Source organism: Lipophrys pholis (genome assembly GCF_963383615.2).
Source record: "Lipophrys pholis genome assembly, chromosome: 5".
Lineage (NCBI taxonomy): Eukaryota > Metazoa > Chordata > Actinopteri > Blenniiformes > Blenniidae > Lipophrys > Lipophrys pholis.
Window position 1 is genome coordinate 18,557,405 of NC_137628.1, and position 15,912 is coordinate 18,573,316.

Sequence of the window (15,912 nt, forward strand, 5' to 3'; positions counted from 1 at the left end):
ACATTTGTTTTACTTAATTCAATTCCAAATGTTCTTCTGTTTCAGGCCACCAGCATTTATTTTTCTTTACCTCTGTGCTGTTTTCCCACACACACACACACACACACACACACACACACACACACACACACACACACACACACACACACACTAGCAGTATTTATATTGTGTTGCTGTTATGAAAAGTTCTGCTCTTGCACAAAGAGCTGGTTTTATATGGGATATAGTGACACAGTAAAGTAACTTTTCCTCCTGTGCTGTCTGCAATTCTGTCTTGACCACACCAACATTCACGTTCACAGAGGCCGTAGAGCTCTCGATTTCCACTTAGTCGGCAGTCCTGCGCATTCTTGTATGGAACAGAACCGCTTTTCAGTCAACTATCTGTAGAAACAATGTTGATGTGTCAGTTTGTTCTGCTCTTTGGAGCTAACAATAGATTTTACATTTCCTGTCAATTCTGCGGTTGTCTGTTGGTCCACTGATACCATGCAGTGAGCTTTTAGTGATGGTTTGCTACAAATTGAGAAGAGAGCTTAATTTATATATAAAAAAAAAAAAAAGAGGACGTATGCATCAATGGTTGTGGTGGATTTGGTGAATGAGTTGAATGATAACTGAAACACATCCATCCATCCTCTATATGTCTTTATATGATGACAGGCTCCATTAACACCGAGGAACAAGTCATTACTTAACCTGAACTGTATGTTGTTTGTTTTGTTCGGCCTGTGAGAGGAAACCGGAATACACAGAGAAAACTCAAAAGGAGAACATACAGATTCACAAAAAATCTGTATGAGCAAAAAAAGCTCTCTTCTCAATTTGTACACAACCTGTACTCGAGCCTGAGACCTTCTTGTCATGAGGCATGAGTGCAACTCCACTACTGTGTTGGTGTAGATAAATAAATCCATTATCTGTCCCTCTCTCCTTTAGGCTGCTATGGTATTGCTGCTGAGGCCGTCAGTGAAAAGTGGTCATGTGATCGGTGTGCGGAAGAAAGCTTCGCAGCAGTAAGACACTTTTTGTTTTAAGTTTTCTTTTCTTTCTTTTTTTTACAAAGTAGAATTCTCACAGCTAAGCTGTTAATTCCTGAACGCTCACTGAAAACTACGTATGCAACAGGGACAGCATTTCATTACCTCATAAATTTATAGCCTGGTAAAGACAAATCTTCCGGAGATATAACTGGAATCCACATATTTTTTGTCTTGGATAAACCTGAACTTTAGGAGCAGCCATTTATCTTTAACAGTGTTATCTTACCAAATACAGGCTTGATAGATGACTAGAAAAGAATGTGTGCTTCATTGAGAAAGAGGGAAGTCTTTGACATTTGACATTCCAATCATTTTACATGAAACACAGAAATAGGATCTTTCCCCCAACTGTTCCACAATCTTCTTTGATTCCCATACTTTTACTCATTTCCAGGTTGTGGCTTGATCCCGTTGTGTGCATTTGGCTTCAGGAGAACATGCAGGATTAGATTTGAATTCAATTAATTGATATGGTAAAATATAATCGCCTTTGTAACATAAGATGTTTCACACACAGCTTCCCACCAATTTCACCCAGTGCCACACAGGAAGCAGCTTTACATGCTGTCGCCGTACGCGGGCTTCTGCAAAGCATTTGGCGAAAGGAAGTAAAGTACTTTCTCCCTCTGTTGCTCACTTGTCTGTCTTTGTTTGCTCAGGAATGCTGTCTCTGTAACCTCAGAGGTGGAGCGCTGAAGAAAACCCAAAACGACAAGTGAGACAAACTTTTGTTCTGTGATGAGCTCTGCATACTTATCCCTGATCTCCAGAGCTCAGCCCAATAAATTGTCTGCGTGTCTCAATCATCACAGAGTAATATTTTGTGTGTGTGCGTGCGTGTAGATGGGCTCACGTGATGTGCGCAGTGGCGCTGCCGGAGGCGAGGTTCGGCGATGAAGCCAAGAGGAGTCCCATCGACACCAGCAGAATCCCCATGCAGCGATACAAACTGGTGAGAAGACAGAAACATACACACAGACAATCCTTCAGGACCGGGCCGGTCTAATTAATGAAGTGTTCACAGTTCTAATTAACAATGTGAGACGTACATGCCCGCAATCAAAGCTAGATAATTAACCACTGGTGGGTGTGAGTGGGGGTTTGTGATTGCAGGGCCGTACGTGGGCTCGTGTTTGTCTATAGATGTGTAGGTGCACGTTTTCCTCGTGTGTATTTGCGCGGGTGTGTGTGTGTGTTTGTGTGCATGCAACTTTTGCGCATTTTGCGTGTGCATGCATGTTTGCTTAATGAGAGAGCTGGAGTGTGTCTCAGCAGACCTGACATGTTGCCACTATAGTTAGCTCTCTGCTGCAGGCACCGTGATAGCTCAGCAGAAAGTGAAGTGTTGGAGAAGCACATCTTAACACAAGATGGATCACAGAGACGGAGCTTGTCCAATCGCAGTCATTGCTTATTGTTTCAGGTCTAAATGTTGCTTCTGTGCAATACATTACAGTTAGGGCCCTTATACAACTCTCTGGGTTTTTATTTTTTTCAAGGTTTCGTAATTATGGAATAATTTTTCATGTGTATTTTTTTAGAGATATAACATATTTTTAGGCTGTAATGTCTATTAGTGAAGTGCATTAACAATTGATTTTCTCTCCAATATGACACAGAAAAACCAAAGCTGGTATTCCTGATTAAAGTCTAGGCTGTTAGGAAGGAATTGAAAAATTGCTTGTTCAAATTATATATATAAAATGAGATGAAAAATATGCTGTTTGTAATATTGCAAACGTCCCACAAACATTTTGTCTCTGTTTTCAGAGCTGAAGAGGCTCCAACTGCTTACTTAAGTCTGCCACCAACAAGCCTCTCCGCCTTTGATTAGATGATCCGAGTGCATTAGCATAGGGCGTTTATATAACCATGCTTTGTAGGAGCAGGTGGGGAATACTTATTAGAAATTGCACAGCTTGTTGTGTGATGGAGAACAGACTAAAAGTACCACTTAAAACAAATAGTATATTTGAAGTATCATTTTGGTGTCAATCTGGAGATCCCTAGCTTTTAAACTCTGCGAAATTTATAGGTAAACAGCTCAATCAATCAAAATGTGGAAGACTCATCGTGAACTAGTCTTCAAAAGTAGTTACAACATTTCACGTGAGAATGGGTTCAATAAAATGTTTAAATAAATTAACACCAACTCATTGTTTGGATTCTACATCTTTCAGTTGTTGTCCTGATGAGAGTTTGGGTAGATCCTATTTTACAATGGAGAAAAGGAAGTTCCACTGCTTTGCAGAGGGACTGCAGCTCTTTCATAGCTTCTTATGAACGTATATTATGTTGGCAAACCTGCCAGCAGTTCTGACCGAAGCCCCATGAGAGACCAGCTCAACCGCAATGGTTGAATTGCGACAAATGTGGTTCAATGAGTGTTTGTTGTGGCTGTGTACAGTTGTTCCACATATTAATGACACTCCTCCGTGGTAAATGAATAACTTGTGGAATTGCCAAAATGCCAAAAAAGGTCGTAGCAAAGAAAAGCTGTTGGACATTGGCAGAGAAGATTTGGCAAACTTTTCATGAATGCAACCCAAATACTCAGCTCTGCTGATCATCCCACAAATGCATGTTCCTCCCAACTGTGGCATTTCAAAGGAAAATAAACTGGCTTTGCAGTATTTTCCAAAGATTTGTACGATTTTGCATATTTGGCTGTGTGACAACCTTGTACTGCAAAAAAGTTGCATTGTTTCTTCAATGTGATATTCTTATTATTTTGACTTAAAACTAATGTAAGATACCTATATTGGAGTTCTTTCTAGCATTTATTCTTAATAAGAAGAGTAACCCTTGTGTGACAGGGTTATCCAGCCAACCTTGAACTGCAGCTTAAAATGGGTTTATTTCCAGTTTATGCCCCTCTGTGCGTACTCTGTCTTCTCCTCAGCATTTGAAGCATAGTTTGCTGTATTGCGAGTCTATGAGGCTGAATTCATCTCTTCCTGAGAGACTGAATAAAGCCTTCATCAGTGACAGACTGCACCATAGAGAAATCATCCAGGCTACGTTCCTACATGAGCGCTCACACAAAAATAGTGCAGGGGATATTGCTGTGCCGACACTGAATGGGACACAAACTTTGTGGACACAGTGACATTACCCACAGGGTATTTACAGGGATATGGTTCATATCTTCTCACACCACATTGAAATTAAGCTCATTTGGATATGAAAGCACAAACCACAAAGTCAGTTTCCATATCCACGGGCCAAAATCCGAACAAAATGAAAATTGTAGTCCAGACTGGAAAGGGCGGGACGCTCATAAAAGCCTCTGACATGACCTGCGCGGTGGCATAACTGTAAGGATCGAAAGGACCTTTTTTTTAAAAAAACAAAAAAAAAAAAAACAGCCTCGAGCTGTAAAATGCTAAGTCTGTCACAGTGCCAATTTATGCTTGACAACACAGATTACACTCTTTGTAGCCAGAAAGCTGAAAGCAGATCCTTTGAAAATCAAGTGCATATACGTTAAGTATTCCTTCTCTCACAAGATGACACAAAGTAGTTGTTGGTTTTTTTGGGGGCATATTTTCCCAAAATAAAATGCCTACATAAGTAATTTTAGATTTAAATTTATAAGATGGCGCTTTTTAAATAGCCACTTTGAGTTTTGTGGTGAGTTGCATGGAAAACAAAAAGATAAACCCCTACTTCGATACACTGTGGGACAAAAGTTGCGTAATTATGACAGAGTTACTGTTTATCGTCATTTAAATTTGAGTCCATTTTCACGGGATGGCTCACCTTTTTTTCTAGCGCCTCCACTCCATCATACGTGCATCCACCCCACGGGCCACGTGTTTTTCAAGTTCGTATTGGACCCATCGCCCCTGCAGCAGCCCTGTACATTTATAATTCACTATCGCACAACACGCACGAACACGCACATACACATTCATAATTTACTGTGGGAATGTTCTTAACGCATGGCTCAACACAGGCACCCAAATACACCCTGCAGAAGGCGTGGAGAAAAACGCTCTCTCTCTCTTTCTCTCTCACACACACACATTTTAATAGAAAACTCCATTTAGTCTGAGTTAACATATACTTTTTGTTTTCAACTGACGTCTTCATAAATGACACTGAGACACACAAATCTTACAAAAAACAAAACAACCCTAAAAAAAAAAAAATAAATCACTGGCTTTGTCGGTTGTCACTCAGAATCTCAGTCAGGCTGGCCTCAATAGGTGGACGAGACAGTCAGTCCAGTTCATCAGCGCCCTGCTGTCCATAATAAAGGAGGTATGAGAAAAGGCTCTACCAAATGTAGGGCAAGTTAGTCACTGAGAAAAGGACTGACTTTTTAAAGTCCCTCAGTTCAGAAATGGAGCAAGAAAGGCTTCATTAATCGAAAAAAAAAAAAAAAAAGGGATAAAGTTTGGATTTTCTTCGCCCATTTTAAATTAAGCATTTACTTTGCCTTTCGGGTTGACTTGCAAGAAGAAAAGAGCCGCCTCTCCGTTCACAATACCCGCTGATCCTCGGCAGATATGTGAATTAAGGGGGCTAAGCTGATAATTGTGAAGTCGAGGCCAAACCCTGCAGAAGAGGTTACATTTAATTATTGCCATGTAGGTTAAATAATTAGATCAGTTATTGATTTTTCAAAGAAATGAACAAAGGGCATTTATTTCCGAGGCTTAGCTGATAAGGACAGACACTTGGAACTGAAGTTTGGTATTCGCTCAGCGTCACCTTCTTTTCCGCCTATCAAACACTCTGATGCTCTTCCCGGGACCATCAACGTTTTCCGCCACAAATATCAGAGAAACTTTTCTTTTGTTAACTTTGAGAACTTTATGTACCGACAAACAGTTAATAAGACTTGTATTCAGCGATAAATATTGACGCGACAGGTTACGTGTTATCGCATCATTATGAAGGAATTTGCCGACCAGCTAATTCCCAACTGAGCCCCTCTGCCACAGTCGTGTAGCCGCAGTGGAGTTTTTCTATATATAGTGGTATGATATGTCAACACGCATGGATATTTAAGTATGCATTTCAAGGGAATAATGAATAAATTACCTTCAAAGAGAGATGAAACATAAGAGGACAGCAGGTTGGGAAGCAGAGCGGGGGAAAAAAAAAAAAAAAAAGAATGTAGATATTTTTATTAGGAAGAGACTGAAGGAAATGGAGTGAGATGGGAGGCGAGGGGGCGAAAGAGGAATAGGGAGGGAGCGGGGTTATAATGGGAGGATGTCGTCACTTTTTTTCCCCCTCTAATGGGAGAGCGGAGGATTTGTGGGAAGAGGAGGAGGGAAATGGACTTGATGGGCTGCTTGGTGCAGAAAAACCGAGGGCTGGTCTTAAACATTTAGGCACGAGTGTGTTTGTGCAAAGATGCATGGCCATGTTTGTGTGTCAGATTGTGTGTCAGATTGTGTGTGTGTGTGTGTGTGTGTGTGTGTGTGTGTGTGTGTGTGTGTGTGTGTGTGTGTGTGTGTGTGTGTGTGTGTGTGTGTGTGTGTGTGTGTGTGTGTGTGTGTGTGTGTGTGTGTGTGTGTGTGTGTGTGTGTGTGTGTGTGTGTGTGTGTGTGTGTGTGTGTGTGTGTGTGTGTGTGTGTGTGTGTGTGTGTGTGTGTGTGTGTGTGTGTGTGTGTGTGTGTGTGTGTTAGTCTGTCCAGTGTGTGCGGTTGCATATTGCACACAGACCTCAAGCGAGAGGAAAAACGCCACAGCATGCAGGCTGAAGTGCTGATTTGTTGTGGAAAACTCAAACGATGTCATATGATTGGCCTTATTTGAGAGTTCCTTGTATTTTGCAGCAGCACATTAACGTGTTTCTTTAGTTTGTTACGACTGGAAGCTCGCACTGCATGAGTTTTTTCTCTCACATTAGTGATTTTTTATTTTTTTTGCTGCCGTATCTAATAATGCTTTGAGCAGATTTCACCAACGGGTTTATTTGAGTATATAAATCGCTTAAAATGAGCACACAAGGATGAGAAGGAAAAAAAAATGCTGTTATTTTGGACCACCTGTCTTTAGTGTGAGTAAATGTCAAAGCGAACACACTTGTTCCTCCACTATTTACCTTCTACTTTCAGCTAATGGTACGTAGTTTGTGACTTCAAGCTGAATGAAGCTTTCCACTTTTTTGAGGTGTGATGTTTCAAGCAGAATTGCTGATTGGGGAAAAGATACAGCCAGTGTTTACCATCAGCAAACTCTGCTTAAGTTGATACCTAAATATTAATCAAAAATAAAGGAGAAAAAAAACATTTTTTCCTAATTGTTATTTAAATGTTTTAATTATTCATGTACTGCAGGGGTGTCAAACATAACGGCCTATTTCTGGCCCTTTTTAATGACGTTTCAATATATAAAGTTGGTCATTACCATTATTTTCCAATAACAATAAATGCTGGCATCGAACAGACAGGTTTTTGTTGTTTTGCTGACTGGAATTCAGATCATTCAGCAAAATGATGATTCAATTAATTCCTTGTATGTATGGATACAACAAATTCAAACCGAATCAAGCTGTAATTTTCACTTTTATGAAGGAAATGTCACCATTTTGAAATTACTTATTTGAATATGTTAACTTGTTCAGGTTTTGTAAAAACTCTTTTAAAATGTACTCAAAAGGAGATATCAAGACTGACTGGATATTTATTTATTTATTTATTTTTTTAAATTAATTTTCATGCTGTTATTTTACTCATCAAGACCACATTGGGGTGTTTGTCGCTTCCCGAACTGAAACAGGTTTGACACCCCTGATGTGTAACGTTGAAACTTCACCGGTTTGCCGTGTGCAGCTTCAGTGAATTCAAGCTGTTGGCGGTCAGCTTTTTGTTCTTGACAGTTTGGTCTGGTCTGTATGTGTTTACAGAAGTGCATCTATTGTCGTAAACGCTACACGGGAAAGCGGCAGGCAGGGGCTTGTATCCAGTGCTCATGTGGCCGGTGTCCCACCTCCTTTCATGTGACGTGTGCCCATGCTGCCGGTGTAATCATGGAGCCTGATGATTGGCCGTATGTCGTGGCAATCACCTGTCATAGACACCAGTCACGGAGTTCATCAGCTGTAAGTTTTAGGACGGTCGTTTACTCCGGCTGACATGAGCCACGCTCTGCTCAAGCAAGAATGGACATGTCTAAGTGTGATGGCGCTTTCCTCATCTTGCACGAGACTGACGGGATTCATTGACCCTGTCGTGAACAACCTTGTGATTTTGCAGTAACATAATAAAATGCAGTAAAAGTTACAGTCGCACGCTTGTTGCACCAGCTGAGTCGAAAATCAGTTTTGGATTCAGATTGAGACTCGGTTTGAATCTAACCTCACACCTCTTGTGATTTGCACCGTCATTCAAACGGAGCATTCAAAACACTGGCGTAGAGAGACGGGTTTATTTAATGCAAGCATGCGCTAAGAGCAATTTCCTCTCGTAACAGTAGCGTATGCGTGAAACGACGGCAGCAGAGGTCGAGCGCGCTTGAAGCCGTGTTGCACATTGTAGAAAATCCTCCCGGGAAGTGACGGCAGCATAAAGTAAGACTGCGCTGTAACGTAATAGCACAGTGGCGTCAGTGCACGTCAAGGCTGTGAACGTGTTGGGATGTAATTTCACAAGGGAGGCGGTTGAAGAAAAGCTCTGCTTGGAGCAGACACCACAGGAACAATTCATAATTTATGACTTACACTCCAAGTTTTAAGGCTTGTCCTGATTGTACACCGTCCCTAACATGCAACCGCTTTCTGCTGAATACAAAGAACTGTTTGGAGCCTCAATTTGAATATACACATTAGCTGGTGCAACAAGGATTTTAAAAAAAAAAAGAAAAGAAAAAGTGCAGCAATGATTTATTGTGAGACTAAAAATGTGTGTTGTGTTGGGATTGATTGGGAACAGGTTGTACTTGAATGGTGCATTTTATTTTAGCTTAAAAGAGTAATTCTCTAAAAGACTGAACACATCTTCACTAATTGTTGCTGTTCAGGAATATTTATAAAGCCTAAGGTTACATGCAATGTACTTATAGTGATCATTCAATTAATGTGCAATATTATATTGAGGCAGCCGCCACGACCTCACACGCATTTTTAAAACCTGAATGTAATCGAACCCAAATCTATTATTTAGTGTGGAATGAAAAAAAAAGAAGAAGTAATAATTACCATCTTGGACTCATTAAACTGTTACAGTACAATTCGCACGAGTACAGTAATCACTTCCCCTGTAAGAGTGAAGTTGTACTTTAACCTGTAATTTATTTCGCTGGTCTAATTGCGGCTGTCTGCCCCGTGTCTACACTAGAAGCAGCAGGCGTGTCAAGCCTCCATCTCTCTGGGCCAGACGGTGATCTCCAAGCACAAGAATCTGCGCTACTACAGCTCAAAGGTCACGCAGATCAGCTCCCAGATGTTCTACGAGGTCATGTTTGATGATGGCTCCTTCTCCAACGATACCTACCCCGAGGATATAGTGGTGAGGATATGTTTAATTAGACTCGTGCTCAAGAGTTCACTTCGCAGCCGTACAAGGTCATATCGGATATTTAAGTCCTCATTGCACAGGAGCTTTTTTCTTTTACTTTTCTTTTCGTTTACTTGTTCTGAACGGTCTCTCTTTAAAAAAAAAAAAAAAAAAAAAAAGAATCATGAATCATTGTAACATTTGAAGGAAATAACAGGGATGCAGGAAAAGCCTTTCAAATAACAATGTCATACGAGATGCCGGCTGTGTTGTCAAGGCAGCAGTGTTATTGACAGGATGTTCGAGATGAATGGTGAGCACATTCACACACTTATGTGTCACTGTGTGAATGAGATCATCCAACGCTGAGCCTTGGCATCAAATGAACTAGTTTTCTTTAAATCTACAGCCAACTGAACACCCACTTCCACTGAAGTCTTTTAGTTGCTATTACAATGGCGTACACTCCACAGAAGTAATAATGGAATTCTCTTTATGTCATAAAACATGAGTATTGAATTTTTTTTCAAATTTGATTTGATCGGCTTTCATCAACATTTCATCTTTTGATAAATTTTTTATAACGTACTGTGAACATTATTTAGCGGTAAATCTGAAATATAAATATCTATGTATATTTGTGTTTTTATATATACATACACACACATTATGTCTTAATGTCCTTAACACAGCGTGTACCAAACACAAGCAGCACATTTTGCTTTGGGATCCCACATATATACATTAGCCGATCCAAAACAATAGATCTATTATAAATTTTGCCCGTTCAAAAGGTTATAAAGTTCAGTTTAGCATGAAGCTGTCGGATACATTACATTATTATTTTAAGCTTGTAGATTTAAGCACCATCACAGGCAGTATATTAGGACCACCATTCAAAATGAGACGCGTCGGTTTGATATCGCTCACTGCAACCCTCAACAATCAAGATATAGAAGCGTTATTCTGACTTTCTTAGTACAAACTGAAAAACTGACGGATTCATAATATAATCCACTGCAGATCTACTAACTAGGATCACTGTTAAGAAACCTGCGAGTGTAAACAGAAAACGTCCAAAACTGAATTCAGCTGGACTGTATTTGAGACGAGACTTCAAATGTATTTCATTCAAAACTCCTGTTAAGTTGAACTAGGAAATGTAATTGATTATTTAACCCGACGATGTCAGGCTAAGTTGAGTTCAGGTCCCACACCACACCACAGTTTGATCTCGGGTCTGCCGGTTCGATAAAATGGTTGAGATCCCATTCATTTTAATACGACAAGGTATGAAACACCTTTAGAAACCCTGAAAAGTTCACCTCTATATACAGCAGTCATTTTAAAAACTAAAAGGATCAAAAACCATGTTTTACAGTTGTGGCGCATTGCAGTATTCCTACATGCATGTTTTTACAGTTGAAGTGGCAGTATGGCTGCTTTCACTGATGCATCACTGATCTCCTGGCTCAGATGTCAGTTTTGCTTTCGGTCTGCGGCTAAACGGTTCAATCTCCAATGATTCCATTCCAAAAAGGCTACTGGAAAATGAAACATGCTGTTTTCTTTGCAGTCCCTCCACTTTGTAAGGTCATCTTGTCAGCTGCAGGGGGGCTGTTGTATGATTAACACCCTGGACTTAACTCCGGTTTTAGGGCACTCATTTAAATATTTTAAAAAAAAGGTATTTTCTTTTCTGGGTGTTGATTTGGCTATTTCAAGACGTATTTTTACAACCTCTAAAATTCACAATCCTGTCCATGCTATTAGCTATTATACACTATTAGCTACGAGTGTCTTGCACATTGGATTTATTGTGACTAATATGCAACATAAGAAAACTCATCATTTCTGGTCACTTGACTGATATTTGATTTAACCCTTTATGAATATGATTTGTCTGAAACTTCGAGATTTTCAAATACACCTTTTTAAAAAAAAAAAATATATATATATTTAATTGAGCTCAAAGAAGCAGTGAACAGCAAAAGAAAGAGCGCCTCACATTGAGATACCAGCATCCCTCTTTAGCAAGAATACAAACTGAAGGTTGCTGCTTTCACTTTCCGTCATTCAGCGTTTATTCAGGTTTGCTGCGATGACACTTGAGTGCAGGATTGATTCACGTCTCCATTCATACGTTCAAAGAACCTTTATTCACCCCAGACACAATGTCGTAATTTAGACTGGCATTCTTCCCAGTTGTAAAGAATTATTATTCAATAAATAAATATATATATAAAAATGGAGGCTGTCTGACCGGCTGCTCCCTGTCATAGGGGGTCACTGCAGGTTAGTTTTTAATGTTCATCCGACTGCAACTGAGTAAGGAATGTCATCCAAAGCCAAGGAGTTTAACATTCTGCACCACAATGGGAAAGAGAAACATCGATTTGCCTCGCATATCGAAAATAAGTTACGAGATGTGTCAAATTCTCCGTGGGCCATTTCTGATTCGATATTTCGTCATCAAGTCATTTAGAAAGAAACTCAATTCAGTTCAATGGCTGGAAGAAAGGCTGAGTTTAAACAGTGCAGTAACACAAACAACTGCAGCAGCAGGTTTTGTTCCCCCCCCCCCCCCCCCCAACGCGATGCCAACTTTGAAGGACTCCTAAAGAAACCCAGACGTTTACACACACACACCAAGCGTTCCTCTCTCGTGTTTACAGAGCCGGGACTGTGTAAACTCGGGTCCTCCTGAAGTGGGAGAAGCCGTTCAAGTGAAATGGCCTGATGGGCTGTTCTACGGTGCCAAATACCTGGGATCCAGCGTCTCCTACATGTACCAGGTAAACAAACCAGCCATGCAGTGGATAAATACTCAGTCAGGGTTGGAAGGGGAAGTTGTGTGTGTGTGTGTGTGTGTTGGTGGGGGGGGGGGGGGGGGGGGGGGCATGAAAAAAGGAGAAGAGGTGACCCAGATTTTCCTGCAAATGTGAAATAAAGTTGCAAGCACAATTGTAGGTCAGAGCAGTTCCGCAGCAAACTTGTTGAACTCCGGAGTCATCGTGACTCCGCGGACACTCCCGGGGTCCGCCCGGGCTTCTTACGTATTGGAGGGAGGAAAAGAGGACGTCCGAGCGAGAACGAGGTGGAGGTGCTGATGTCATGGTGACTAGAGAGGAGATTGAAGGTGATGGGAGCGTAAAAAGACAGATGTATAGGAAGCAGAAAAGCTGTACGAGCGCAGAGAGCGACGGCGAGAAAAGAGATGGAGGAGCGAGGACGGGGCGGATGAGCAGGAGGTGACAATCTGCATTATTCAAACTCTCTGAAATATTCACCAAGCCAAGAGTCATGCGGCTCCCACTTAAAGCTTTATTTAGTCGAGCTGGGCGTCAACCATTAGTTATGCACAAATGCATCTGTGACGCACACAGTCAGTTTATGAAAGGTCAGATAAAAAATAAATAAAATGGGGGCCAAAAACAAGAACCTTCCATTGTCAAGGTGTGTTTGGCTATGAAACGTGTTCAGTCTTTTATTTCAAGCTCCACACAGCGAGCAAAAAGTCTTTCAAATGCAAAGAAGATGTTGAAATGGGCATGAAAAAGGATTGTTGGTATGGAGAAAGCCCCAGAGAGGAACACGCCAGGAAGAATGTGGGGATCGAGGAGAAAACCTTTTCCCAGCATCACTCCCTGCTCTGCTCTCAGGTGGAGTTTGAAGACGGGTCTCAGGTTCTGGCGAAAAGGGAAGACGTCTACACGTTAGACGAAGACCTGCCTAAAAAGGTGAAACGCAGACTTGTAAGTATTAGACTTAGCGGGTAACAGATACTCCTTAAACCATATGTTTTAGTACTTAAAACGGCAGAAATATAAATAATAAAAAAAAATAAAGAAGAAGAAAAAAAAAAACCATTAAAATATCCCCTGCCACTTGGAACATTTCCTTCTTACTCACATGTGTTTTCTCGTGTCTCGTTTTCCAGTCGACGGCCTCCAGCATGCGTTTCCAAGACGCCTTCTTCACCACGCAGGGGGAGAGGAAACGACAGAGAACACCAAATTCACGCTTCCAGAAAGACTATGTGGCCCTGCCAGGCCTCCGTACTACTGCCAAAAGCACATGGGAGCAGCGCAGCCACAAAGGGAAATGAAGTCATGGGGGAGGATGAATGACAAATGAATGCACTGGATGAACGGTGGATGTGTTGGGGAGGCTGTTTGTGTGTTTGAGTGTGTGTGAGTGTGTGTTTTCGGGGGAGCCCGCTCAGCTCACTACTTACCCCCTGTGATTCAAGGGAAGGCGATGATGTGCGCTCGTACGTCGGCGCTCCAGTATTGTGAGGAGGTGGAGGAAAGTCGCAGTTGGACAGCTGGACCCACACAAAGTGGGTTTAACGGAGGGCATCGGTGCCTCAGTGACCTCGTGCTTTCACATCCGTCAGGGAAAAATAAAAACGTGGCTAACAATTGTCACGTCGCCCTTTTTTTTCTTCTTTTTTTTTTTGAAATAACTTCTTTTTTTTTTTTTTCTTCTTCTCCTTTTGTAAATGAACAACTCTAAAGTCAGATTTTTCTAAATAGCCTGCCAGTGTTTCGGGAGGTCTGCTATTTCCATTTTATTTTATTTTATTTTTTTGAATGTTTCTGTACTTTGCTTGTAGTATTTTCTTCATGTCTTACTCGTCTCGCATGTTCCTCATCGTCTCCTAACTGCTTCCGCTAGACCGAGTCCAATCACTCGTCGATGGCTTCCTCTCTACACGTCTGCTGGAGCCATTCAGACACAACAATGATGGACATTTCATAGAAATGACATTCATCCCGAACATCAGATGAATCCAGCAAAAACAAATGACCTGTTGACAGTCACTGAATCTGGGGAGAGACTCCCGACGGGAAGCCATGCTTTTGTGTTGGAACTTGTGTCCCATTAACGTGAAATGCTACTGTTGTTATTTTGAATGAAAACACATTGTTGAAATTATTTAAAGTTTGTATTTATTTTTGGCTTGCTATAGTTAAAATATTGCTAACTGCTGTAATGAAAACAATAAAACATTACACATTTGTTCTTTTCTATCAGAAGTGGTCACGTTTTTGGAGGTTCGGGCTCGATTCATTACAAAATAATTCACATTTCTGGCTGCTGAGGAAAAGATTTACACATTTTTCGAGTGCGATGAAGTTGTGAGTGGAAGTTGTGTCCTTGAGCAAGCATTTCAATCATATTGATGTTCACCATCATACAATTTACATTCAAACTGTTGAAGTTATAGAAGCTGATACTAGGTTTCCCCATTATTTAGGTAGTTATTTTATGTTTACCATAAGTTTTTTATTATTATAAATACAACTGGTGTAGTCGTTGCTGTATAGAGACTTAATATAACTTACTGGCACACAACAGCAGACAATCATCTGTGGATCCCAAACATGAAAAATGGTGTCATTTAAACAGCATGTGGAGCTTCCTTTAGGCTTAACCTGCCTCAATGTACTTAAATGACACTCCATACATTTTAATATGTTAAAAGTATCTTTCCTCTGTGTGAATATAAATCTGAATTGTATATTTTATATATCTCTCTATAAGCAAAGACACAAAGTCAGCGATGCTTCTTACGTTTGATTTATTATGAGAAGATAATCTCTCTCACTTTCCTAAAGCTCTATTTTCAAGTCTTACTGGACAAAAACACAAATGAAAACTTTGCAGTGATGTCATGAATAACTACCCTGTTTGTAGCAGAGCTGGAGAACAAATAAATCTAGATGGTATTTTGTGACAGGCGGCAGTCAGTTTAAGTACATGTCCTTTAAAAAGCAATGAGACCAGGACATTTTAACGGATTCGTAAGAACCCCTCTTGACGTTTCACTCCAGATGTATGGGTGTTGGCAGCCCAGACCCACCTATAAGAAATGCATTTATCTGATCTATTTTGTGTGATTTTATGCCACTTCCTTCACAGCACAGCCTCACTGGACCAAGCTGCATTTGTTTCTTCAGCAAGAAGAGGAGCACACTTCACTTTCAAACACCAATTCTGTGTGAGGATATTGAACGGACACGCCGCCGATGCTTGGTCTGAAAAGGTTTCCCACAAAAGCACAACCGGAAAGATGCTGGTAAATATTCAGGAGCTTACACTGGCTGTCTCTGCTGGGGAGCGGATTCATTCTTCATCCTGGTAACCCGATTGCAGCACAGAACAGGAATTCATTCTTTTATTTAAATATCTGCCGTGACCTTGTCTGGTGGCCACGACCTTGTCTAGCAAACAACGACAATAATAGGAGTTTAATGTTTTTGTTTACTTCCCCCGAATCAGACTGAACGGTCACAGACCCTCTGAGGTTCTCCAAAAATGCAATAATTGCGCAACTTTTTGCGAATCTAAAGCAAATCTGAGGAACTTTGTGGAGTTTTTCAGGTCCGTAAACATTTTTTAAAACA

The 15,912-nt window shown here is 40.8% G+C and overlaps 1 protein-coding gene across 8 annotated transcripts in view; it reads left to right on the top strand.

Moving 5' to 3' along the window:
* kdm4c (lysine (K)-specific demethylase 4C) overlaps positions 1–14,524 on the top strand; it is a 33,491-nt gene extending 18,967 nt beyond the window's left edge. For 2 of the 8 annotated variants that reach the window (XM_080464261.1, XM_080464262.1), the window contains exons 15-22: positions 940–1,016; positions 1,703–1,758; positions 1,887–1,995; positions 7,912–8,106; positions 9,341–9,511; positions 12,175–12,294; positions 13,162–13,254; positions 13,440–14,524. In XM_080464261.1, coding sequence (XP_080320387.1) covers positions 940–1,016; positions 1,703–1,758; positions 1,887–1,995; positions 7,912–8,106; positions 9,341–9,511; positions 12,175–12,294; positions 13,162–13,254; positions 13,440–13,607 — 989 coding nt within the window. In that variant the 3' untranslated portion in view covers positions 13,608–14,524. The remainder of the gene's footprint in view (positions 1–939; positions 1,017–1,702; positions 1,759–1,886; positions 1,996–7,911; positions 8,107–9,340; positions 9,512–12,174; positions 12,295–13,161; positions 13,255–13,439) is intronic. The other 6 variants (XM_080464263.1, XM_080464264.1, XM_080464265.1 and 3 more) reach the window with 3 other exon arrangements.
* The last annotated feature ends 1,388 nt before the right edge of the window (positions 14,525–15,912 follow it).